Below are 26,910 nucleotides of genomic sequence, written 5' to 3' on the forward strand. Positions count from 1 at the left end.
AATCCTTAGATGTTAGAAAATCTATTACAGCAAAGCAAGGAAAGTATCTGCCACATACACAGACCTCTTATTCTGATGTTCTGTCCTTTAAATTGGTTTCCTGGAACAAATCTGTGCATAAGGTTGTGTGGACATATGTTTTTGAGTGAATTTAGTAAAGTTAAAATTGACTAAGATTGAGAAATGCTACCTTAGGTTAGTTTGTGCTTGTGGTAATTGACTTCCCAATTAACTTGCCATAACTAGCACAAGTAGAAATGCCTATGCAGACACGAATACCACATGTAACCTAGAAGATTTTTTTTCCAGAATGTGGCTGGGAGGTCTCAATCAAAATCAACATCTAAGAAGCTATGAAAGAAACATAGACATGAGGACAACATAACAGCAACTGCACTCAAGTTCTTATCTGGCCAAATAGTACCTTTCAAGGCAGCTAGGGCAAATGCAACTGAGCCTTCATCAATATACATCAGCTCTTTATCTGACCTCAGATTGAACACTGTCTCTCTAACACAAGCAACATTTTCGTACTGGTCCTGACTATATTTTCAGTTTGTATGTTTGTTTTTCTTAATTATACCAAAGAAGGAAATAAGCTTTGTATCCTCACAAAATTCTCATGTCTCTTCTGATTTGGGGTGTTGCAGGGTGTGTAGTTAATGCTCTGAAAAGGCTTTGGGATTCCTGGATGAAAGGTGTGATGAAAGAAGTGTACTGTTATTGTTTTAGGGGAGGAATCATGCTACTGGGTAAGCCTCTGTCACTGAGACTTGCTGGACTTGTTTGTTCTGACTTGCCTATGACTCCTTTCTTTCCTAATTCAAGCGATAAAGCCTCAAGTCTATGCTGAGATGCTGCGCAGTGTGTTGTGGAGTTCAGGACGGTACATCTCTCAGACAAAAGACCCTCTTCCTGACCTCACTGGTACTCAAAGGTGAGTGCTACAGCCATCTAACTTGCTACTTGGTAGTTTTGTGCAGCATGGTTATATAGCATATGGATTTTTTGGGCAATTTCTGGCTTTGACCAAGGTGGGGGTTGGAGAATGAATGGCTCTAGTTCTGAGCTAATTTCTGATTTGGGCTCCCTTCTATGCATCAGTAATCCTTATACTTCTCCCTTTCTCCTCACCCAAAAAGCATTTGTTTTCCAAGAACTCCTTGGCTCCTCTATCAGTGGTAAGGCAAGGTGGTCCATGGCCACAGGGGGTTGTGGGGGGCAAGTGAGAATTCTCTCACTACGCTGTAACTCTGATCTACACTTCTTGCTGCTGCAGTTAATGTGTTGAAGTCCCAATTGCTGACTGCATGGTATGAGATGGTAAGTAGGTTGAAGTCGTAAAAGTAGCTTCTTGTGTTTCTGTTTACTTTAGTGGACTTTTTTGCAGTCAGTGAAGTGTTAATATGTGCAGAATCCTCTTGGAAGTGAACCAAATCTTGTACCACACTGTTTCACCACCCTATCTTGGAATGAAAGTCAGGCAGAAAAAAACATGGATACATTAACTACTTGTCTAGTATTTCACTACCGGAGTAATGTGAAAAGGGGAGGAATGGCAGACAGGGTTCTTTCCAGAAGCTGAAAATCAGAGACCTACTGCTATATTCTGCAACTGATGAACTAATAGAATAAGGTAGTAGCCTATGGCCAAAGTATAAAATGATGTAGAAGTTGCAGAACCATATTGTAAACTGATTGTGTTCAGTAGCTAAGTACTTAATTTCCCTTACACTATAGTGACCTCTCATACCTTCATGCAGGCTGTAAAGTCCTTAAGGATGTACCTTTTTAATTATCCTAAAACTTGTTACAGAACAGGAGAATCTTTCCCAAGATGTTGGCTGTGACAGTCAATTACAGAAAAATGTGTTATTAATAAAGTTCATTTCAGTTGTTAGCCTTGTTATGTCCCACATACTTTGTTGTACAGGTATGGTAGGCAGGCTTTATCCAAATAATTATAGAACTTACAATCTCCTAAAAGCTATACAAAAAATGGATGAGAGAAAGAAACAACAAAAACGTTTTGTGCTGATTGCAAAGTTGATTGAATAATCAGGGGAGACTGTATGAGCAGCATTTTTTTTTATTGTCTTAGACTTTATGCCAGAGGTTAACTGCTGCTCTTGAATCTTTCTGAAAGACAAGCTGTTGTCTTTGCCTAGCTATAGAGAGTTCTTGAGAAGCAACAAGACCTTAGCAGAGTTGGGCAGTTAAGGGGAGAAGTAGAAGAAAAGCACTAGATTGATGTGATTGCTTATGGCAGAGGTGGGAGTGAAATTAGCATTTTTAGCATGGCCAGTGCTTTTGCTACTGGTCTTCTGGGGTTAACCAGACATACTCTAGTTGCTGCCGTTCCCAATCATCCTGCCAAAGAAGGTTGCTTCAGGGATATAGTTTAATGTTGCACTAACCGAGCCAGCAGGTAAGTTTGTTCAGTTGTCTTGTGAAACACCCCATTTCTATGAAGAGTAATTGGAGTGACTGTGGGACTGTGCCTGAATCCTAGAATGGAAAACTGGGCATGACTTAAGTATGGAGAGACCCTCATCTGCATGTTTGGAGACCATATTCTTTTCTGAGAGTACTGCAATATCATTGAGCAGGGATTGAACTAAATGTATTATAAGAAGACAGTAGCAGATCAGATGGCAAAATGGAAGGGTTATAATCATATAACCCTATTCTATGCCAAACTTGGCAGAAAACTTTGAATAAATAGATGTTGCTTAAAAAAATCGAATATGTTAGATCCATTTGAAAGCAAATATAGGTAAGAAGTGCTATGAAGGCTTAAATTAAGAGATGAGAAAAAAATCAAGGGCAGATTCCTAAAACATAGCAGGGCAACCTTCCCTGCTTACCCAGTACCTAGACCCTTTTCTGGGGACATAGGTGGCAGTTTGACTTCCTTTCTTTGTCTGAACTGTTTTCCATTTAACGTAGATCAGTTTTTTGGAATTGATGTTATTGAGGTAAAACATAGTAGTTCAACTAGAAGAGATGGCAACTTGAAATGCTATCCATTCTCTCATTGATTTTTGTAAGGAAGGTCAAAGTAGTACTCCAGTAAAATTTCAGTACAAATGTTTCATGATGTGTCAGTAACTATTAATATAGCTTTTTCTTGCTACATTTTACTTATTTTTAAAATATCTTAATCAGAGCTTATATATGTATAAACACACCTTTATTGTGTTTATACAGAACTGAGTTGTTTCTGAAGTTCATTTGGATGGCTTTTTTCCATATGTGATAACTTTTTAGTCATCAAAATGCTTTCTTTGGTGCAGAACAAAGATGTGTAAAGTATGAGAATAATAGTTCACGTTCCAGACCTAAATGAACCATGACAAGAGCTTGTCAGATGCTACAGTCACTGGACCATTGTGGTCTTCCTGGATATGAAGTGTTTTTTAATGAGCACTGATTGCTAGAGGAGGTCTGGTATTAGTTCATAGTCCCACTGAGAGTTTTGTTCTGAAACATTTTGCTGTATAGTACAGACCAAAAGCCTCCTGTTATAGACTGTGAGGAGGTAGTTTTCAGAGCAGGGAGAGGATTCAGCCTTCCAGGTGGAGATCTCTCAAGGATTACTTTTGAGGAAGAAAGGTTATTTTCATGCTCTCACTTACATGGCTGCTGTGCTGAAGGGTAAGTGTATTGGTGTTTCCTGAATTCTCTTGGAATTCTCTCCTGAGAATGAAATGGCAGGTTGCTGTAGTTTGGACAGTAATAATAAAAATATATATTGATGTATGTTATAAGGAAAAGATGCATCTGTTAAGTGAAGGTGATCAGATCATCTCTGCCTCTGCATTCTTCGGCACCACAGAGGAGTCACTGTTTCTTTAGCCAAGGGTGCGTAGTAGGGTGGAGCAGAGTTTTCTTGGTGACTGAAGCCTAGAGAAGATCATGCATAATTTTGATTGCTGAACATAGGGGTCCACCTGCCACTGAACTATTTAACTACAGAGATAGCAGTCCAAGGAACAGGAATCCCTGCCAGATGCTGGTTGGTGGTGTAATATCTGATTACTGACTGAATGTGCGGAGTGGATGTAATCTGAACAAGAGCTGGCTCTTCCTAACATCATAGTCAGCCTTGTGCTGCTCCAGTGCAAGCAGTACATGCTTAGTGCTGCCTCTACTCAAGTTTTTCTTCAAAGATTATAACTGCTTTTGGGACAAATAAGGCCGTCTTTTCTCTGCTGTCTGATTCCTGGAATGGATGACTAAAGATTATTTCTTATAAAGTTCTAAACAGAGAGTTTTTCCTTCCCAATGCCTTTGCACAGTTGGTGACCTGCAGGTCTGCTGCTGAAGTGAACAGAGATGGTAGATGCTGCTTGCTTATCTAAGTCCTGCACTTGAGTAGCACAGCTGAAGGATGTATAGTAGAAGCTGTAAACATGAGGAGGTGGTGGGATGTGGCATTTTCACTCCACAAGTGATTTTTCTTGTCCCAGTTCTTTCTTTAGCAAGGTGGTGATAAGAGCATCCTTCTAAAGAGAGGAAACTGGGATTTGAAGAGGTGTTTCTGCTTTAGTTTGCATGTCTATATACAAAGTAACAACCTGTATGAATATAGAAATCAAGTGCTTCCTTTAAACTATTTTCTTAGGACTGAATACTAGGTGCCACTGCAACTCGGAGATTCCATAGGAAGCAATCTTGATTAGCTCAGACTTTGAGGCAGCTCTCATATGCTCTGCAATCTGCTTTGCACAGACCTTCCAACAAAAACTAAGCCTGTCTAGTGGAAAGACAGGTAGATTTGCAGAAAACTTTTGCAACAAAACTTAGCAGTGAACAATACCTGTTTGAGAGCATAAAAATTTTCCTGCTTCCCTTCCTAAGAAACACTCTGGGATACATACCAACACTCACTAGCTAAAACCAAACTTTTGGGAGAGGAGATTACTGTGTGAGTTGTTTTCAACTATCCCTTCTTGCTGAACACCTCTGTGTGCAGACATCTCAGCTGCTTTTGTGGCTTTACCATTTATTTTTTTCTTTTCCTGATTTGTGTTTCCTGCCTTGCCTTCCTCATAGCTTTGCTCAACTTTCTCACCCTTAAGGTGGAGTGTAGAACTCCATTCATGCTCCCCTGACTTCACTATTCTTTGCTGTCATAGGTTTGTGCACTGTGCCTTTACCTTGACTCTGGTCTGTCCTCTGAATGCACATCTTAAGCTACTGGCAGGTTTTGCTGTTATCCTGCTCTGCTGGCTCATTTTTGCTTTCACTGTGCTGCCTTGTTACTCCATGGTGAGAAAACGTGAACCCTCCATCTGTCTGTCTGCTCACAACTCCTCCTTTGATCTCAGGTGTTGTTCAGAAATGACTATGCCAAAGGCCTGAAAAGGGGAGTATAACATCAAGTGTGTCGAACCCACAATGCAAATGCAAACCTGGTTTAGTGGAGGCTAAGTGCCTCCTCCTCAGAGCTTGCTATTGCTGTGTTTCACCTCAGTCACTTTGAGGAATTATTCCACATGCTCTTCTAACAACTTATACTAATGCCAGCCACAATGTAGAGACTCAATGCATGGCTTGACAATGAGTACATAGCACACTGTAGAATTACTAGGGTTCTGAAATAATGGCAGTTAAGGCTTTGCATCATTATACAGCAACGTAAGCGAAGATGCAGTTTTCCTAGTGTTCTCTTGCCTAAGGTGGCACAAGAGGAAATAAATGGAAGGAGGAGGCTCATTCTTCCTTTATCCACAAGAGTCAGATTCCCAACGTTTTCTCAGGTGTGTTGTTGGCTTTTACTGTGTCACTAAGACTGGGTCTTGTTGCCATGTATTGACATGTTGGTAGGTTTTTCTCTCCTCTGTCAGATTGTCTGGCACAACACTGCCACAACACTGTCTCTTGCAATGTATGCATGCTTTTGGTGAGAAGAAACCTAAACCCGGTAGGAGACCAATACGTGTTACTACTCATAACAATGAAAAATAACTCAAAACTGTGTTTTATGGCATCTCTTATATCTCAGAGTGCAGAAGTTACCACGTCAGCCAGGAATTCTTACAGTCAAGTTCAGTTTAAGCGCCTGTCTGGGCAGCCAACTGTACTTGAAATCTGTGTAATATTTCTTGATGGGAAATAGTCTCTACTAGAGATACCTGCACTATACTTCAGGCTTTTCTCAGAGATGGATGTGAGGTAATAAATACAGGCAAGTTGGGACACAGGAAATTCTTACTAAATATAAGGAAAAAAGCTTTTGCTGTGAGGAGGGTGATCACAGACTGAACCAGGATCCTGAGAGGTTATGGGATCTCTGTCCTTGGAGATACTAAAAACCTGATGAAGCTTGTGGAAACCTGCTCTAATGGGAGCTTGTTTGAGAAGTTCAGACCCCTAGCATTCAGGGGCCTTTCCAACCTACCTGTTTCTGTGAGTCTGTGTCAGTGAGCTGAGTTAAGCTGGGCCAGGTACAGTTTTGCTCGGGATGTGCTATTGTGTTTTTAACAGAGTTGAATTTTTACATATTTTCTTTTCCATTGCAGATATTGACTCAGATGGACTCAGGAGGGAGGAATGTGAAGCCATGGAAGATAGCTGTCATCGTTGTGTCAGTGATAATTGGTCTGGCCCTCGTCATTGGCTTGATTTCTTATTTTTTGTGCCATTGTAAGTGGATTATTTTGTTGTCTTGAGTATCTATTGTGTTTCGCTTGTTGTTGTAGTCCTGCCCAGTGATTTAATTATGAAATCCACTGAGGGTATAGAATCTGCATGGGAACTTATTAGATCCTGTTAAAGTCCTGTATTGACTGGAAATCCTTAAAGAATACTTAAAATATCACTTACTTGAATGGGGATTTAAAGTTTGTCCATTTTTCATTTTGTCTTGTCCTACTACCTTCACGGTTATCCATGGTTAGGCAATAATTGTGTGTGTTGTATGGAAGCTCAGAAGTATGTGTTAACACTCAGATGATGTATGCATAGTAATCTTGGTCTTGAACAAGATTTTTGCAGAAACAATCTGGTACACCATTACAAAAAGAGAGAGGCTTGAGTTTTCTGGAGTCCTGATTGCCAAGGACTCTGTTTTAGTAGTAATTGAGAGATGTCACTCTGTTCCCAGTTTACTGCAGGCAGGTGAGGGGTTTTAAAATTAACTCCTGCTGTGACAGAACTAGTTGTGTTGCTGTCTTTGCTCACCAAGATTCAGCAAGGCCATGGATAATCATAGGATGCTAGACAATGTATTGGCAGAGTTGTAGCTTATTTTTGCAAATAGCTTTTTGCTAATTCTCTATTGTAAGGGCCATCAGCCTTTACCCAAGAGACAGATTTTAAACTTAACCCCAGCTGCTGAGTGAATGTGAAACTGCTCTGCAAGGGCCACCTGCCTCTGAGGGGCAGGAATATGCCAGAAGGCATCTAGTCTGATGGTCCTCAAAGAAGATCTGTAGTGGATGTAATTTAGAGCTGCTTGGGATGGTTGTAAGGGTGGAGGTAAGTCCTTAGCTGTGTGGTGTGGCAAGATGTCCCAGATCCCCCTTGCCTCACTGTGCTGTCCAGAGTTTGGCCACAGCTGATAGTGATGCAACCAGAGTCTGGGAGTCTTATGCAGTGTCCTGCACAGAGCTATGAGTGTCTGATTCATACTGAAGGAATGAAGCAACTTGTCCTCTTCCTCTCTTATGTAGATGAGGATCGATATTACAATGCAACTTTCCTTATCACCAATGTCCCATATGACCTTCAGTATGGAAAGCAAACGACGGAGGAATTCAGATACCTGAGCCAAGAGATTGAAACCATGGTAAACTAAATTGTTTCTCTGTCTCTATCTGGCCTATGGTGAAGAGTCCTACAATTATGTGGTTGGAAATAAGTCAGGGGTGATTGTGCTTCATGCTCATGTACCTAGATTATGTAGACTATATCAGGCTATTCCAAGGGCAAAAGATGGAGAATTAAACATTGGAGTAAGTGGAGTCTCTTCTCTGGCTCTGCCATTCACCTGTGTTTAGTGATTTAGACTATCCAGTCTGCTACTGCCAACAGAGAAACTGTCAATGACAACGTTAAATTTTAAACACTTGGGAAATTGCTGGGGTTGAAGAACTCTATTGGAAGTCTGTCATGCATATGGCTCTCAATATCATGGTGTCTGCATGCCTTGCAATTTTTCTATGGTACCTATCTTTCCAAATCTTATACAGGCAGCCTGGTGGTGGTTTTGCTGCTTAGAGTGGATGGGAAAAATAGCACAGTGTGATCAAGGCTGAGCTCATCAATATTAAATGTTTAGTTCTCTTAGAAATAATCAGGATTTAGATGCCTAACTACTACTACGAGCTTAGTGGTTTTGCCACAGTTGCACAGGACTTGCAAAGAGAGCAGTGAATGATCCTGTACATCCTTACACCAAATCAAGGAGGATTTGGAAGCAGTCATGGATGTATCAGCGCAGGAATAGCATTCAACTGGTGAAGGGCATTCTTCACTGGCTGGTGACATGGATTCTGCCCTAGCAATTCCAGTGCTATTACTTACTGTACTTAGAGATCTGGGCGCAAAAATTGCAGGTCACCCCTATTAAATAAGGACTATACTGTGGAAATCAGTAACTAAAAGCTCAACTGCCTAGCAGAGGAACAGTTCAAACTCTGATGCAGTGTTCCAGTTGGGTCTATATAGGGTATAAAACTAGAGCTGTAAAAGGTTGTTTGCCCTGCACATGTGTACTGGCAGCCATACTGTTGCTTAGCATAGCTTTCTTTTCCTTTCAGCCAAGACACTAGATAACTAAGGTGGTACAGGAAAGAGACAAATTACTTCTAAGGTGCACAAAGTACAGTAAGAAAGGCTTATATGGAGAAAATAGCAAAAGCAGTCCTGGTAACTTATTTAAAGCAGAAAGTTGGGACTGCATGTCTTTCTGGGAGCTGTTATGTGATTTGGCTCAGAACAAATTCACCCTAGATCATAAAATCAGACAATTCATCCCCATTGTCTCTTGTCCTGCCACTGGACGCCACTGAAAAGAATCTGACTCATTCTTCTATACAACCTTCTTAGTCATCTTCCAATCATCTTTATATCCTCCCCAGTCATCTTCTGACTCTAGCTTTCAACAGGGAGTGTTAAATTCCTTGTTGCTGCCTCTGCACTCAGGAAGGAGGAATTATACAAGCAGTTCTTCTCTGCTCCACTGTAAATTTGTCAGCGCTGTCTTTTAAATATTACTGTAGTGGTAAAGAGACCTTGCTGTGTGCAAGCAGATAGTAAGCATGTGTGCTGTCTGTTCCAGCAACCCTGCAATTGGAAAGGTGCCTGGAGAATATGACAGATTTGCTAACTCGACTGTTTATTTTAATTCTGCAATCTCCAATGGAAGTTCAGCAGTAGCTCTGATATAGAAATAGGGCTCCAAAGGCAGTTTTTGTATATTAGGGGTTCACAAGACTGTTCCAGTTTGAGAGGATGCATGTATTACAGGTGTATTTTGATATACTTTTTTCCTTTAACAGATGTCTAAAGTATTTAAGGGGTCCTTTCTGAGCAGCAAGTACATTAGATCCCATGTTGTCACTCTAAGGTAAGTAACGTGAAGGTCAGAAAAAAGCAGAAATGGGATTAATATAATTCCTTCCTATCCCTTGACCACATGGAATGTACATGGTTGCTTATGCTTGGATCACGCTAGCTGGATATCTGAAGTCTTGGCTTGTTATCACTTCCCTCCAGAACTTTCAACATTTTTGAGGGCTTACACTACTTTGGAGATCAGCAAGGAAGAGAAAATTGGCCATATACTTCTGCAGATTGATTACCTGAACACTAGTTCTTTGTGGCTGTGATGCAGTAAATGAATGAAAATGAGGTGATCCCAGCTTTTGCTGCTAGTTAAGTGCTTGTGTGATCCAGTCAGCTCTTTATTCCACATTATGTTTTCTGTAGAAACTCAAGCTGGTATTTACTGCCCTGCATGGTGTATAGCAGGAGGTGACTATTCTTCCCCATCTTAGCAAAGATATGAAGGAATAAATTCCAGTGTGAGGTATCTGCAGAGAGAAGAAAGGAGGCAAGTCTGAGACATGGATACGGAGGTTCTGTGAGACTTTATAAGTCTCCCTTCTCCATGCATGTGTTTCTGCCAGTGGTAAGAACCATCACTTGATTTAGGTTTGGAATAATTACATTTCTGTAAGGCCCAAATCTGCTGTGGAATATTTTTCCCTGGATAGTGAAGAATGCCATGCTTCCTGCAAATGTGCTTTTCCACAGCACTTTGGGACTCTCTTACAATCATAGAAAGGCTTGGATTAGAAGGTACCTTAAAGACCATTCAGTCCAGACTCCCAGATTTGCCGCCCACTGGAGCAGGCTGTCCATTGCCCCATCCAACCTCGGATGTGGCCTTTGAACATCTCTGGGACATGCACAGCTTCACTGGGCAACAGCTCCACTGCCTCAACACCCTCTGTGTAAAGAATTTCCTCTTGTTGTCTATTCTAAGTCTCTCTTCATTTTTTTCAAAACTGTTCCTCCTTGTCCTATCAGCAGTGAATCACATAGAAATTCTCTCTTGCTTTTACCTGTGTCTATGTGGTTATTTCTTTAAGCTGCTTGACATTTTTTTTCACTGCTGGTTTCTTCTGTAAACCTCCCATACTCCGTTGTATAGTCAATGAATACTAAGATGTTATAATTATGAAAAAAATGAGAGTTTGGCAGAGCAGATTATAATAACAAAAAGAGAATAGAAAGCTTACCTACATTCTGGACTTGCTGCAAAACTCCAGAGGAGAGGGGTCTTCAGAAGAAATCCTTTCCTACTGTTAGTCAGCTCTTAAATGGTTCTAGGAGAGGTGGAGCTGGGCTCTACCCCTTCCGGCAGCACAGGTGAATTGCCTTCACCTGTGCTCCCATGGCTGACTCACTGCTCGCCTCAGGTGATCAATCAGAAGTTTAGGCCATGATTCAGCAGTTCCCATACATTCGTATTAACTGAAATTATAAATTTTCAGTAGACTTCAAGCAACCTCTTTACTTTTTAGGCTGACTGAACAGTGCGCTGGCTATAAACTTTCACTGGAGACACCTTATTTCACGCAACTGAGCACTGAATCAGCTTACCTGCATCTCTGCTGTCTTTGCCTCTAGGTTTCTTTTGGTTTTCCTTTGAACTGTTTGTCTAAAATATTGGGCTTCATATTTTATACTGATATTAAGTGATCATGCCTTGTTCTGATAACATAAATCATTAAGATTTTTTCTCTGGATCCAAAGGAACTTTCTCATAAACTGACAAGTAACTCAAATGTAAAGAAGTATCAGAAGACCTTTTTAATTTCTGTAGGTCTAGACTAAGCTGCATAGACTCTAAAGGGAGTGATCCTTCCTCTCCTCCCAGAAGATTCTCTCTGATCACTGTTATAGTATAAACCAGGCCTTTTGCTGCCTGCTATCATACGTCATCCTACCTTGCTTGTGTACAGCTATGATATTCATTCTGCACATCAGTGCAGACTGGACCTGTTCCCATATAAGGAAGGTAGACATCATAAAGCAGGTCACAGAGGCTTAGTGGGCAAAGAGATGACGCCACCTTGTTTATGTTGGTTTGCAGCCCAGATCCTGGTGGAGTGCTTGTATCTGTTGCTCTGGTATTTAAATTTGCCTCAGCTGACAGTGAGGCAACAAGCTGGAGTCATGTCTACAGTGTGTTACGTAGAAGACTTGAAATAAGCTCAACGTTCTTGAATGTTGACCAGTCTACCATTAAACTCACAGGCAAGTGGCTTAGATTTTTGTTTATAGCTTGGAATTTGTTCTTCATACTTTCCTCATTCAGCGTGATGAGTTTCACTTAACTGCGCAAATATATGTGATTTCTATTTCCTTTTCATTTTTCAGACTTGGGGTATGGGCAAGCCATATTGCCTTACTGGCTGGCTTTGTAACCCAGGTTCACAGATTACTTTGCTAAGGCAGACAGTGAATTGAAGAGGAATCTGTGTCACTAGGTTCTTAAATGTGAAGTCCTCAAGCTGTTTAAAAAATGCAAGGCTGAGATGGTTCCTTTCTCCATCATCTGTCATTTCCTTTGCATATTTGCCAGATTGCTGTAGCAAGCATAAATAACCAAACATTGCTTGTACACTAATCTTCTCACAAAAGTCTGTCATTGTTTACCACCAGAATCTGTCAGTGGGTTGTTTTGTAGGGAAGAAATCAATAACATTACAGTTTAGCTCCAGTCAAGCCCAGTACTGAGGATCTATGACCACCTTGCCATAATGAATGTCAACATATTCATACAGGCTTTAGTATCGCATAGGTTCCACCACATGCAGATGTTATTTGAGCCTATTTGGTCAACTACTGCTTTTCTTTTTTTAGCTTTAAACAAAAAAAATGTATCCTTTAGCCTTCCACTTTGAGTGAGGAACCAGAAGCATAACAGAACTTATTTAGTAGAGCAAAGTACTCTTTTTACCGTACTGTTATTGCAAGCAGCAGTACAAGTAATTTCATTTGCTTGCTGGATATAAGCAGTTTGTCTCAAATCTCATATGGATTTCACATAGCATTGTGAAATATCCTCAGTGTATTTTCTGTTTTTCATTTCAGAATTGAATAAGGAGAATGGAGATAACCTTATAAACAACTGTAAGTACAAATGTTTTACAGAAATCATCAAGGGACTTAGTGCCATCAGTACAGTGTTTTTAAGATTTTTTTAAGCTTGAGATGCAAGTTGAAAAATAACTTTTTAAGCTACTAGAACAGTAGCTAATTCATGAGCCAGAGACGGTTTTAGCTTTTTTTTTTTTTTTCTTTTTGGAGTTTTGCTTGCTCTGCAGTGTTTATGCTTAGCCCACCACCATCAAGTTGGATTGCCTTTAGTTTTGGCTATGGTAAGTAGATGAGTTGCTCTCAGTGAGCTTTGCATGAGGACTGCAGCTGTTGTGAGCTGAAAATCTTTTTGGATGAGAGACGGTTACCCAATACAACTAGCAAGACTGAAAAATCAGAGCATTAAAATGTTATCCAAGTTGTGTCTTCCAAACATTCTGTACATGTAGCACTAAGGAAAGTCCTAGCTTTCTCTGAAAATGGTCATGCCAGATCTTTTTTTCTGCAGACAATCTGTTGTCTGCAAAGCCCTAGTTTAGAACTTTTCTTTGTTGTATATGCATCCATTCCTGCCTCTGCCCTAAGCTGGTAAGCTGTTCTCTCTACAGGTATACAGCCTTCCATTGCCATGGAAGTTCACTGCTTTGTGTATCTGACAACTAGTAATATTTCTACCAATGTTCATTTACATCATATCTATCCTGAGACCCTTGTGACAACAGCACCTAATTTCTCTGCTCTTGAAGGCACTGCTTTAGGTGGAGGCTGTCTCTTGACAGCTCTGCCCTGTTGTGCCTGTGCCAGCAGCCATATGGGCCTCCCCAATAGGCAGACCCTGGGTTTCCTCAATCAGCTAACACAGCTGCCTTTGTTTTGTTTGTTTTGGGGTTTTTTGGACAGTCTGTGGAATACGAAAGGAGGGATTCTCCTTCTCAGGAGTGGAAAGAATAACAGATGGACAACGTGCGCAGGACGGAGAATGGCCATGGCAAGCTAGTATTCAGCTTGATGGGACACATTACTGTGGTGCCTCAGTGATCAGTAATACATGGCTAGTGACTGCAGCCCATTGCTTTAAAGCGTAAGTTATCGGCACCTTTCTGATCTTGTAAGCCCTACAACTTATGGGTGCTCTGATAAATCTACTCTGACTTTTCACGAACCGCTAATGTCTTTATCTGCTGGAAGACAATGAAGTTTGGCTCTTCTCTGTTCTGTAGACCAAGCTGACCATGTTGTATTTTTCTTAAACAGAAAGCTGTGTTTCTGTGGAAATCTTTTTTGTGTGTTTGTGACATAATTGCCAATGTTTTTCAGAGGAAGAGAACCTCGGAGATGGACTGCTAGTTTTGGAATTCTGTTGAGGCCTCCAAAACAGAGAAGATATGTCCGAAGAATTATCATTCATGAAAAATACAATAGCCTTGTCCCTGATCATGAGTATGATATAGCTGTTGTGGAACTTGCCTCCTCTATTGAGTTCACAAGTGATGTGCACAGTGTCTGTCTTCCTGAAGCATCTTACATATTAAAAGATAATACTTCCTGTTTTGTCACAGGTTGGGGAGCTTTGAGGAATGATGGTGAGTTTCTCTTTACTCCCTGTGGAGGCTTCCTTTCCCCTCAGACATGTCTAACAGGACTATTGTTGATTTTATGACTTTGATTTATTTTGCACTGGTGGACTTAGTTTGTTGGAGTTGTTTTGATCAATGGCTTGGAATTTAGGGAAAAACTCCTGCAGGATATTTTTATAGGATTAAGAGCAGTTTTTTTGTTGGTGCATGCATCAAAGTGGTCAAATGCATTCTGTTCTCCATTCTCACTGGCCTAATCCTCTGACCTGAGCTAAGACAAACCTTTCAGTTATGTCTGTCACAGATCTGTCATAAATTTTTGTCAGTTAATCTCTTTGATCCTAATTCAGGCTTCAGTTCATCAAATGGCTCAAATGAGCTTGATTCAAATTGGCCAATGTCACTGAGATTAGAGATGATGAGACTAATTGTGTTAGTAGGAGAGCAATTTGAGCTATAAGATGTAGTTCGTGATAGACTCTTGAAATGTACAGTAATGGTCTAACTTGCTTTGCATTTAATCAAATGGGTATTTCTGTTGGCATCAAAGATACACAATAAAGCCAATCGCTGAATTGAACGTTGAAATGTACAAAAATCCCTTTGCCTGTTACGTTAAAGACCATCAATTGAGAGTGAAAGATGGGAAGAAGTTGTGTTTGGGATGAGTGGGTGAAAGACTTTGGGCAAAAATAACTTTATTTAGACATTCTTCAGACAATGGCAGGAAGGCTCTAGGAAAGCCTGGCTACTCCTAATCCTCGCATATCTTAGAATGCCACTTTTTCTTCTAGGCCCTAGTGTTAATCAGCTTCGACAAGCAGAAGTAAAAATTATTAGCACTGCAGTTTGTAATAGACCACAAGTGTATGCTGGAATGATAACACCAGGGATGTTGTGTGCTGGATACTTAGAGGGACGGGTGGATGCTTGCCAGGTAAGTCTCATCTTAAGAAAGAAGAAATAGGTGGGATGGAAAGTGACTTTTCCTAGAAATAATAATAAGTAAGATTCTCCCATGGTGTCTTTTGTTAATGGGGTTCAGGATCTTCAGAGATGTAAATTAAGAGCTTCATTGCTTCTAGGTTGTGATCTGCACTTAGATGTTTATTGTTTGTTTTTGTTTTTGTTTTTTATAGCATGCTTTTGAGAGAATGCAGATGTAATGGTCTAGGATAGGAGAGACTGTAGTAGATACAGGCTGTCAGCCTCTGTCCTCTCAGTAAACTTTTAGCTGTGATCTAGAGAAAAGTCTCAGTCTGTTGTAACATAACAATATGATGTTCCCTGCATTAGTGAAGTGAATGTTGTTTGCTTTTTGTTCCCGTCTGCTGATGTTTTTCTCCTTAGGGTGACTCTGGTGGGCCACTGGTGAAGGCAAACTCCAGAGGAATCTGGTATCTCGTGGGAATAGTGAGCTGGGGTGATGAATGTGGCAAGGCAGATAAACCAGGAGTGTACACGCGAGTGACTTTTTATCGAGACTGGATTGCTTCCAAAACCGGCATCTGAAACCTGCGGTTAAGTTTTGTGGGCTGTGTGAAGGGCTATTCCTCTAACACGTTCTGCTCTGTGGTTACCCTCTAAACAGCTTCTGCCTTGGCACGTGATGATGTATCAAGTGCTGGCAGGCTTGGAGTAGTCTAGGACTTGAAATTGGTTTGGCTTACAACCGGAAAAGAATGAACTCAATCATGTGACACAGCAGTTTGTTCAGGAAGTACTCTGTCAAAGGGGCAAAGACTTTGGTTTCTGTGCGGGATAGAGACCCTCTTCTCTGTGTCCAAATCTTATGGCTGCTACTTTGTGGGCCAAGCACGAGCCCACAAATCCATTTACCAGGATCTTAAAAACAGTTGCAACTAAAATGTGACCCATCCATTTGCTGTGTGCTTCTAAGGCCCTGCCTGTCTGTAGACCAGCTACCATTGAACCCCTGACTTTAAGACTGCTGTGCTTTTTTCCTGCATTGTTCCATGGAGCATATCTATGCTAATAATGAACAGAAGATGGCTTAGAGAAATTTCATTTCCTAGTATCATGTCATACAGTTACCTAAGTGAACTCAGAAGTATTTTTTGCTGTGTTGTCCTGAAAAAGTGATCGCTGAGAAAAGCCAGCTTCTATGCACCGCCCTTGAATGTGTCCACTTCCTGCTTCTTATGAAGAGCCCCTACTACAGCATTTGCCATGAAAGTGATTTCTGGACTTGAGATCAAGTAGTACTTAGTGTTCACACTAGTCTATTGTTTTACTTAAATATCTGACTGAATGAAATTCCATTTTAAAACTTTCCAGATTGTATTGTTTTTAATAAAGTCCTAAGCTCTTTTGTTTTTGGCAATGTTCATATGGTTGTTACAAACCTTCACAATCTCCAAAACATGCTTATTCTCATGAATGGTGTCCTCAAGTCTTATTAATATAGAAAAGTTCATGTGTATGTCTTCAGTTACGTTAAAAAAAAAAAAAAAAAAATTGTGGTGGAAATATCTTATCTACATGTCTACTTCAGAACAAAGAATGAGCCATAAGTCAAAGTAAAGATCTTTTTCCTGTCAGGAATTAATGCCTGTGTTTTATTGATTAGACCATAGATAGCCCATCTGATCTCATGAATTTCACAGTCTCTCTACCTTCATTTTCAGGAGCTGATGTTTCTCAAACTTTCTATACCCTAGAAGTGGAACATGCCTACTTCTGATGAAGATGCCTTCCTTAATGCATCTGCAGAGTATTTCCAATGTTTTATTCTGGTTGCTAGTATGAACAACAGTGAGTGATCTTAATTGCTAGATACAGGAATTACTCATTTGCTTCTGATGGTCAGCAGAGGAAGAACTCAGCAAAGGAAATAGTAGCCACATTGCCAACAACCAAAGCTGATCCAGTGTGGCAGACAAGCCAGGTCAGAAAAGATGAGCAAAGAAGCATCTTCATAGTTAAAAGTTTTTGGCATCTTCAAAGTTAAAAGATCTGGGGATAGGAGGCCCTCACTGATTATACTCTTAGAATTAAAGTGTTGTCCAAATTCAGTACAGGTAGTTAACATCATCAGTGTTAATACTAGGAATCTTTGCAGCTTGCTTTAAGCCCTGCACAGCAGAGCTGCAACCCATCAAGTGTATGGAATTGTTTTATTACACATCCTGTGATTTAGGTGCCTGCAAGCACAGTGAACTATGGTTTGTCTTTACTGGAGGTGTGGGGTGTTCGGACTCTCAAAAAAGATTTGTATGAAGGAGAAGGTTCTGAGGCTGTTGTTCTGTGCTTGTGTATGTTGTGAAGACCCAGCATTTAAAATGTCCTTTCTAGGAAGCTTTTCATATGGAATGCTGCGTGATCCAAAAATAAAAGTTGGGTGGCGTAAGTTTTAGGAGGGGAATAAGAAGTATCAAAGTGGTTCCATAGGTTTGAAGCAGAGAAATCTCATTTCAGTGCCTTAAGCAGAACTTGAATTTGAATTATATTGCCTTTATATTATGCATGATGAATGTAATATATATATATTTTTTTTTTTGGCTGGTAACTATACCTAGACAGTGAGTCACCTCAAAGAAAAGCATTATTATAAGACTCCAGGACTTTTCAGTTCCCAAAGCACTTCAGATTTGGGTTTTTAAAGGACAAATTTCATTTTAATTCAGGAACATATTTTTAGACCTGCAAATCTCAGCTTTTTCACTGTTTTCCAAAAAACAGGTAAGTAGATGTCCAAAGGATTTCTTTTTAACTTTTGAACTTTATAGTTGTGCTTGAATAAAATGAGAAAGCGTTAAGCATTTTTTTCTGTGCAGAGGGCTTCTGTGTGTGTAATCTTTCCAAGTAGTGCACACAAAGCTGAAAAAGAACTCTGTGTTTGCTTTGATTTTCCAGGTTCTGAGAATCCAGCTGGAGAGATCTAGTACATGATTCACCTTAATGCTGAGCACCAATGCAGGGTTGCCAGGAAAGGGGCTATAGAGGAACGGTCACCTACACAGTGTGTGTTTTGGGAGCCTTTTTTTGGATTCCAGTTTTCATCATAGCAGCTGGAACAAGTTTTCTGTCTGGTTTCTCAAAGCAGTGTGGTTTGCTTGCTCTTGACTATGCAAAGCAGTATAAATGAAAACGCAATAAGGTCACTTCAAAGAATGCCCGTCATCCACAGGAATGCTGGTACAGATGGACCTCATGGATCCAAATCCCTTTTGTATGGCCAAACCACAATGATGTCAGCATTGTCGAGCTTTTCCTGAGAGCAATTGTGGAAACCTGAAATAATGTAGGCAGTAAAAGCTTTGTTTGCTTTAGCTTGTCTAGCAGATTCATATTTTTTATAATTTGAAGTCTTAAATTTTTATGAAATCACAAGATTTATCTGTTTTCCACTATGTTTTTGTTTGGAATTATCATCAATGAGATGCATCTAACTATGTTATCAGACATGGCACACAGGAACGTAATTTATGTATTAATTTAATAAAAACAGTTTAAAAATGTCTTCTCTCCCATGTATTTGTTAATTTCCTGTGTCATGGCAAACAACTGTGAGCTAGGGACTGATCTGTTTTACAGCACTGCAGTGATTCTGTACTGTGTACTTATGTACTGGCTTTCATGTGGTCCTTGGCCATCTGTCTTCATTGATGTGTTTGAGAAGTGTTGCTGTGCTCATTTGTACAGGGCTTAACCCACCTGCCCTAAGGTTACCCAGTTTTGCATGCATTCAGGCAAAAGCAAGGTCATGTGTCAGCCACTAGAGGGTGAATCGTCTTGTCTAAGAGCCTTAATTTCTTAGCTGCTCGTGTTGCTCTGTTTCAGCTCAGCGGAGGGAATCAGGAGTGCAGGGTACCATGTCAGTGCTGCCTTGATGATGCAGAGATGCTCCATGATTGTCTTGCACAGTTTGAGAAGACTACAGATGTTCAGCTTTTAGAGTAGGCATCTGCAGCGCTGGTGAGTTTTGATCTCTTCCTTTCCCTTCCCTCCTACATGGGGAAGTTGGCATGAAGTGCTCCTCTTTACATATAAACATACAGCATGCTATGGATATGAGCAGATGGCCAAGTAGATTTCTCCTGCTTCTCTGCTGCACCAGAGCCAAACCACAGTGTTGTGGGAAAACCAACTGGAAATGCATAATATCGGGTAGCATTGGCATCTTGGGTCTGTTTTCTCAGTTTGTCAGCTTTCCTGCAAAGAGGATAACAAAGAGCAGCAGCAATTTTGAGTTTGGCATAAAGCAGCTGTTTACTTTGATTTCCCCTTTTTGACAACTGATGATTCTTGTGGATCAAAGATGTCAGTTTTATTCTTGTCCTTTTTCCATAAGGATGGGAAACTTGGTACATTCTCAACTAGAAAAGAAAGCTCTTGATGAGCAAAGCATGCTGGAGTTCATTTATCCTGGTATTTAATATCTTGCAGACAAAGGGAAGTTCTTGGATATCAAGATCAAAAGTGAAAAGAGTACAGTTGCCTTAGTGCAGTACTGCATGGGATGCAAGGCTGATATGGATGTGAGGCTGGCTGTTCATTTTGAAGAACAGTAGCCCTTCTGTCATGTGTCTCTGGGCCAAGTGCAATAAAGGGAGTCTTAAACCAAAGACAAGCTTCTTAAAGGGCACCTTTGTAACTAAGCTGTTTTGTGGTAGTGGTTTTTTGTTTTTTTTTTTTAAATGTTGGAATCACATAATTGTAGATGTTGGAGGGGACCTCTTGATATTGTAGAGTCCAACTTCCCTCTTAAAGTAGACCTCCACTCTACAGTCAGATGCATGGGCAGATGCCTAGATGGTCTTGAATATTTCCAAAGAAGGAGATTCCACAACTTATCTGGGCAGCCTGTTCCAGTGCTCCATCACTCTCTCACAGTAAAAAAAAAACTTCTTTCTTGTGTTAGTATGGAACTTCCCATGTTCCAGTTTTTGCCCATTGCCCCTTGTTTTATTGCTTCTCGTCAGCGAAAAGAGTGCTTCCATTGACTTGACTTCCATGCTTTAGATATTTATAAACAGTTATAAGATCCCCTCTCAGGCACCTCCAGGCTGAACAGTCCCAGGTCTCTCAGCCTTTCCTCACAGGGGAAATGCTCCAGATCCCTAATCATCGTGGCTTAAAGGAAAACTGCTTTTTGCTGTTTCTGACAGAGCATGTGCTGTGTATGTGATGCTGTTTAAATCTAAGCATTTGGTAGATAGCAACAGTACTGTGATCCAAAGATGTGTTCAGCTAGTGTGGCCCTGTCTGGCACAGGGAGCCGGGTGTGCAAGTTTCTGCTGAAGGAACAGAAATGAACTGAATAGGGGAGCAAATCCTGCTGTTTTGCATGTGTGGTGGAACTAGGCTTTTTCTTTAAAATGTAGCAGTCAGTATCAGTTTTCTTGGGCTCTTTGATACGTTACTGCTGTAAAGAAAACCTCTCCGAACTCATCTGGTTAGAAGAGATAAGCAGATATTACAAATGGCTCCTAATCTGCTTTACTTCAAAGTTTGTTTTTTAATTGAATGCATTCTTAAATGAGACTTCCTTAGAAGAACGTTGTTTGCAAGCCTCTGTTCCTTGCTAGCGGTTTTTACTCAGATGCAAATTAGCAGTTTCTCTAAAGACAGAAAAGAGACTTGTGAAACTTTCATTTGAAAGTATGATGAGTTTATTTTCTGTAAGCCTGGATAGGTCAAGAAATAATGGATTGTTTCTGATTTACTTGATTATTGGAAAAGTGAAGAAATTCAATACATAAATCTGAAAGGTTGTGCTATGCTGCTTGATGGTTATTCCCTCAGCTCTTGTGCTTTTAACCTTCTGGTTCTGGGAAGGATGTGCCATCAACTTGGTGTATCCAGAACTCTTTTGATCACAGATGGTTCTTTGTAATTCAAAAGCAGTCAGCTGCCTGTGATTATCACACATCTCTGACCTTCCCTAGACTCTCAGGATCACATTCAGTCTGCAACCTTTGAGTGACCCAGACAGTCTGGCACTCCACACCAGCTGACCTGCATACCAAAGGTACCTGTTACTGATCTCATCCTTACCCAGTGGACAGACCATCACCCAAATGACAGACCGGTACTAAGAAACCATCCATCCTGCACTAGAGGATGATAGAAAGATAAGAAATACTTCTTTTCAACACTATAACAGATGGCCAGAAGAAGTTATAGGCTCCCCATCGTTGAAGACTTTGATTAACACAGTTGGACATAATCCTGAGCAACCTGATCTGACTTGATTTGAGCTAAGAGGCTTGGGTAGTACTGTCTCAGACAAGCTATCTGCCCTAATGGTTCCAGTGACAGCTAAGTGCTGTAGAGCTCTAAGTGCACTAAACAACCTGCGGACAACTGACACCTGGCCATTTTCATGCTGATGGCCAGTACTTTCTTTGGATGTAGTACCCAGGGCTGTTGTCTTCAGCTTATCTGGCAGTATTACCACTAATACAGTAACCAATGAAAGTAGTAGAGCATGGAGAGGAAAACAAGCTATCCTGTGCCAGATAGGTAGAGAGAGGGTTACCCAAGTGTGAGCTCTCACTTAAGGGCACCAAACCTACAGTACTCCAAACTGGGACCCAAATTTTGCTACAGAGCAGTCCTGCTCAAAAGCATGTGGAGTTTTATTTCCTAGTTACTCAGCCTTTAAAGTCTGACTGGAAGGGGAGCCAGAATTGAAAAGGCCATAAGATAGAGGTCTTGGGCTTGATACTCATTATGTCCAGCATTAGTATGAGAAGCCTCAAAGACCATGTGGCTATTCGCAAGTACCACACTTCAAGTCTTGCATGCTGCTGCAAAGTAAATTGGGACAGAAAATAGCTGTGACAGAAGGAGTTTCAAAAAGGCAAGTTGCAGCTTGGCTTTCAGGAGGCAAGTTAGCTGCAAAGAACTAATATGAAATCATATCATTATATCATGTCATAGAATGGCCTGGTTTGAAAAGGACCTCAAAGATCATCTAGTTTCAACTCCTCTGCTACAGACAGGGTCACCAACCACTAGACCAGGCTGCCCAGAGCCGCCTCCAGCCTGGCCTTGAATGCCTCCAGTGATGGGGCATCTACAACCTCTCTGAGCAACTTGTTCCAGTGTGTCACCACACTGTTTGGAAAAAAATCCTCCTAATATCTAACCTAAACCTCCCCTGTCTTATTTTAATCCCATCCCCTCTTGTCCTATTACTATCACCCATGTAAACAGTCATTCCCTCTCCTGTTTATATACTTCTGTCAAGTACTGGAAAGCCATTATGAGGTCTCCCTGGAGCCTTCAGATCTAAGCTAGCCATTTTCTGGAAACATAGAGCCATAAGAAAGTCTTGTTTGGGGTGTTTTGTCTCCTGCAGAGAAGACATAAAATAGAATGGTTCAGCTAGAAAGGACCTTCCAAGATCTTCTAGTCCAACTGCTTGGCCACTTCAGGGTTAGCCAAAAGTTAAAGCATATTACTGAGGGCATCATCCAAATGCTTCTTCAGTATTGACAGGTATGGGCTATCAGGCTGCGTCAGTGGTCCCAGAAAGTCTTTCTGCTGTGTGAAATGATACTGTTCATTTAATTTGTGCAGTACCTGTAAGGTGATAGTGAATTTATTTTTATCTTAATGTACCTTATTTTATTTTATTTTATTTTTAGCCCTGATCCTACCATATAAAGACCTCACATTTCTTTGGAGATGCTCTGCATCTTGACTATGAGCAGAGGATTTGTGCAGTGACTAGACATTGTGGATTCTTAGCCCGATTGCTAGGTAACCCTGGGAACAAAATGTGGGCTGGCCTGTTTCGTTGTACCAAGTAGCAGTTCTGGCTGAGCAGCTGCAGAAGACAGGTACATATGTGTTACCTTTTTGTCTTGAATGGGGTGACAGGCTATGAATTCTTTCTTAATGATAATGGAAGTGGGGGACTTCTGTTGTCTAAGGGCGTTGCCGGTATTCTGGGCTGGCCTTTCTGGCTGCAATGCAGACGGGTGTAGCAGTTTCTGTTGTATGGCACGGAAAGAGGGACTGTTTGGAAACCAACCAGGGCAGGATCTAGCATACCTGAGAGCTTGAGGCCATTGCTATAACGTCTTAGAGCTTCTGCACACTTAGTATCTCTAAGCTGTATGGGCACATAATAAAATTTGGCCTCAAGTGACTTTTCATGGCTCAAGATAAAGTACTTGGCTTATCTCCCAGCCCTGACACTTGCTCTAGAGAATCATTCCATCCCTCTAATGGAAATTACATGTTTGTTTTTTCTGCTTATCAGTTACTAAAAGCCTTGGCTGGGAATTTCAGGTGCCAACAAAAGGATGGGACAATAAGTTGTTTTTATGTTTCAGAAGGGGAAAGGAATATAGCGTGTCTCTAGCTGAAGTTAAGAAGTATAAAGAGATTTTGAAAACCAGATGCAAGATTCCTTTATATTTTCAGGAGGAGAGGGACCTGAAGCTACAACTGAGCTGTTAAGATGAGCTGATGGAAAATGAGTTGGTGTCTCCTAGGGAAGAATTTTAGTGAAGCAGGTCTATTTGTTCTTACCAGGTACTTACAAAAAATGTAGTAATTTAGGTTGGAAGACACATTCAAAGGTAATTGTGTGCTTGAAGCAGGTCTAATTATTTCAAGTTGATCAGCGCCATGTGCTTTAACAGTGTTTCTGTCAGTTCTGTTAAATATTGCTGGCAGGAATATTCACTTCTCACTTTGAAAATAATGCCTGAATGCCTGTGATCTAAAATTCATGGCCCGGCTGAATAACTGGTAGACAATTATGTAAAATATCTTTGCTTATGAATTCCAAAGATGTTATTGCTTTGAGACTGGCCAATGGCCTTCTGTCAAGGCGTTTTCGATCTCAACAGTCATGCAGCCTATGTGAGCATGCAAACATAAACCAAGACAGCTTATTATTAGCATTCTTAGGCAAGCAGACTGTCTGACTGGCTGGGCTGACTTTGCAGGGTTAAATGGAAGGTATTGTTATTATATCTTTTTGCACTTTCATTCACCAAATCCTGTGCGCCCACATTGTCTCATTTCCACCCTATACTTTGTTAGCTAGTTTCTCTGTTACTTCCCTAGTATCAACCAAAAAGCTACTGCCTGTGTTTGCTGAATAACTCCCTAATACCAAGCACTTTGTAATTTGCTAATTTATTATGAAGAAATTTGTTCCTTAATGATTGTCTTTTCTTGGCCTGTGTCCTGTTGTTCTCGTGGGACAAGTATGTGTAAACAGCTTCTGTATGTTCTGACATAGGCAAGTGTATGTCTTTATTTTTCACTGTTCAAAAAAAAAAAAAAGCCATCTATTTTAATGATTAGGCAGATCACAAAATATTCATTGATCCTAACGAAACCAAGTCACGTTTCTGGAATATCTCTGTTCATGCTCTGGAGTAAAAAACAGGAAAATCTGTCCTTTTGAGGAGAGCTTTAGAAATTAATAGATGTACATGTATTTGTTTTCCAAGTCCCTTGCTGTAGTTCTACCTCTTGAAACCCTTGTCAGCTTGGTGTTCTTCTAATGAATACTCTTTCTTCAGGAGATCTCACTGCAAAACCTAAGATCTCGAGTATTTTTTGCTTTCAGCTCTAGCTCTTTGCTAAAATAAAATTCTGCTGGGATTTTTTTTTTTTTTTTTTACCTGATCCAGGTGGGTAGAGTTGGCCTTTGCTCTTCTGGGAACATCAGGGAAATTTCTGTGCATTGTACGCTGTCAATAGTTCAAGGCTGTGCTTGGCCTAGGGTACACAGAGCCCATTATTGGTGATCTTGAAATACTAATTATCCTGGTTGCAGCTGAAACAGGGGTGATTTTCTTCATAGCATCTGGTATGATGCTATGTTTTGGTTTAGGAGAATAACGCACCTATATTTTAGTTGTTGCTGTAAGCTGTGCTGCACAGAGCCAAGCTTCTTGTCCTGCCCTGCCAGCAAGGAGTCTGGGGGGGAGGGGGCACAAAGAGCTGGTAAGGGAAGAGAATCAGGACAACTGACCCAGACTGGCCAAAGGGATGTTCCACACCATATGACATCATGTGAAAAAACTATAATATCGTGGGGAGTTGGCCAGAGGAGCAGCCAGCTTGGGAACTGTCTGGGCATCAGCTAGTGTGCAATTGCATCGTGCATTACTTCTTTTGTAAATAAATACACACACATAAAAGTATAATTACTACTATTTCTCCCTTTCTTTTCCGTCTTAATAAATAGTTTTTATCTGAAACTCTTGAGTTCTACTTTTTTTTTCTGGTTCTTCTCTCCATTCCAGTGGGAAAGGGGGGAGTAAGCAAAAGGCTGTGTGATGCTCAGTTGTCTGCTGAGTAAAACCACAACACTAATGAAGAAGTTAATGTTACTAACCCACTAACAGTGCTTCTTTTATCTCTGTGTGAGGACCTCTGTGCACAGCCTCAGCTTGACCGTTCTGGGAAGAAATAGCTACGTGCTTCTTTGGCTTATATCCCAAGCTTAATTAAGCCTTTTATATTTTACAAGGATGTGTTTTTTGTAAGAATGAAATAATTTGTGATCGTAAGGTTAAAAAACATAAGCAAAAGGATTTAAACATACTTTGAATAATCTCTGGATTCAATTGGTTGGTAAGGATGGAATGCTGGAGTTCCTGTGGATGTGCATGTGTGTTCTGGGTGGAGCAAGAAGTTCCTTTAACCAACTTAAACTTAATTTACTTTAACTTACTTTTCTTCGTAAGCTTTCTTTGGATTTTATTGCTCTTGAAGAAAATTATGGTATTGGGTGGGAAGTAAAAGGGAAAGTCAGCAGGAGAATATTAGTATTTGAGACAGCTAACTGTGTATTTAGTCACTAAAGCTTTATGTAAGGTGGGTAACTGCAGCAGTATTTTTTCTACAGGGAGCCAAGAAGTCAAAAAAAAAAAAAAAAAAAAAAAAGCAATTTTGATCCAAGCTATGGAAAGAGTCAGAAAAACAGGAGATACTGTGCAGCAGCAGTGTACAGCTTTTACCATTATCCTAGAAGTAGACTGTCTGAAGAACATGTTCTTCAAATTGCGTTGAAGTGCCTGTGAGTGGATGTTTTTGGGGAAAGAGGGGACTAGATAGAGCTAGGTGGAAATTTACTCCTAGCGTTTTTTACCCCAATGTTACTCAGGTTTTTTGTAAGTGTTCCTACTAAAATGACTGAAATCTCGATAGGTTATTGGAAAGCCAAACACTTCAAACTTTATAGCAAAAATCCAAGTGCTTCAGAGGCTGGAATCAAGGAGTTTGGTCTTTGATCATTTTCCTCTTTAGTCTGGGTATTTATTCAGATGTGAGGGCAGAATCCCTCACCAGGGAACATCTACTTTTCTCCCTTCCAGCTGGCTCTAAAGAGCCATGTTTGTGCTGGAAGAAGGGAATTCCAGGGAGATTGGTGGCCCTTTTCACAGAGTAAGCATTTTCCACAGGCGGGGTTATGCCAACCATTAAATGACTAATGTATAATTAGGAGGCTGGATACTTATAGTTGTCATGTCCCTGGTGCCAGGGGAGACCAGGACGACTGTGAAGGAGTGAGCATCAAGGGAGGTTAGGCTTGGTTGACCAAGCCATTTGTGTCTGTATTTGTTTTTCTGTTCAGCTTTTGTGTTGGCAATCTCAAGAGGCAAGTAATTTAGCAGTGTAGACAGTGCGGTGTCTCTCCCTTATGGCTTTTACAGTGAGTGTATGGTAGAAGGTGCTGCCAGCCACAAGGCCTGCTGTAAGGACACAA

General features: G+C 40.7%; 1 protein-coding gene across 1 annotated transcript in view; it reads left to right on the forward strand.

Annotated features, from left to right (window-relative positions):
* LOC128080616 (transmembrane protease serine 11A-like) overlaps nucleotides 1-16,542 on the forward strand; it is a 42,359-nt gene extending 25,817 nt beyond the window's left edge. The window contains 11 exon segments of the mRNA XM_052683000.1: nucleotides 829-920; nucleotides 922-937; nucleotides 6,528-6,651; nucleotides 7,680-7,795; nucleotides 9,510-9,577; nucleotides 11,612-11,775; nucleotides 12,616-12,654; nucleotides 13,522-13,702; nucleotides 13,939-14,204; nucleotides 14,993-15,135; nucleotides 15,549-16,542. Coding sequence (XP_052538960.1) covers nucleotides 847-920; nucleotides 922-937; nucleotides 6,528-6,651; nucleotides 7,680-7,795; nucleotides 9,510-9,577; nucleotides 11,612-11,775; nucleotides 12,616-12,654; nucleotides 13,522-13,702; nucleotides 13,939-14,204; nucleotides 14,993-15,135; nucleotides 15,549-15,710 — 1,353 coding nt within the window. The 5' untranslated portion in view covers nucleotides 829-846 and the 3' untranslated portion in view covers nucleotides 15,711-16,542.
* The last annotated feature ends 10,368 nt before the right edge of the window (nucleotides 16,543-26,910 follow it).

Source organism: Tympanuchus pallidicinctus, unplaced genomic scaffold (assembly GCF_026119805.1).
Source record: "Tympanuchus pallidicinctus isolate F22 unplaced genomic scaffold, pur_lepc_1.0 scaffold2, whole genome shotgun sequence".
In the NCBI taxonomy this organism is placed as follows: Eukaryota; Metazoa; Chordata; class Aves; order Galliformes; family Phasianidae; genus Tympanuchus; species Tympanuchus pallidicinctus.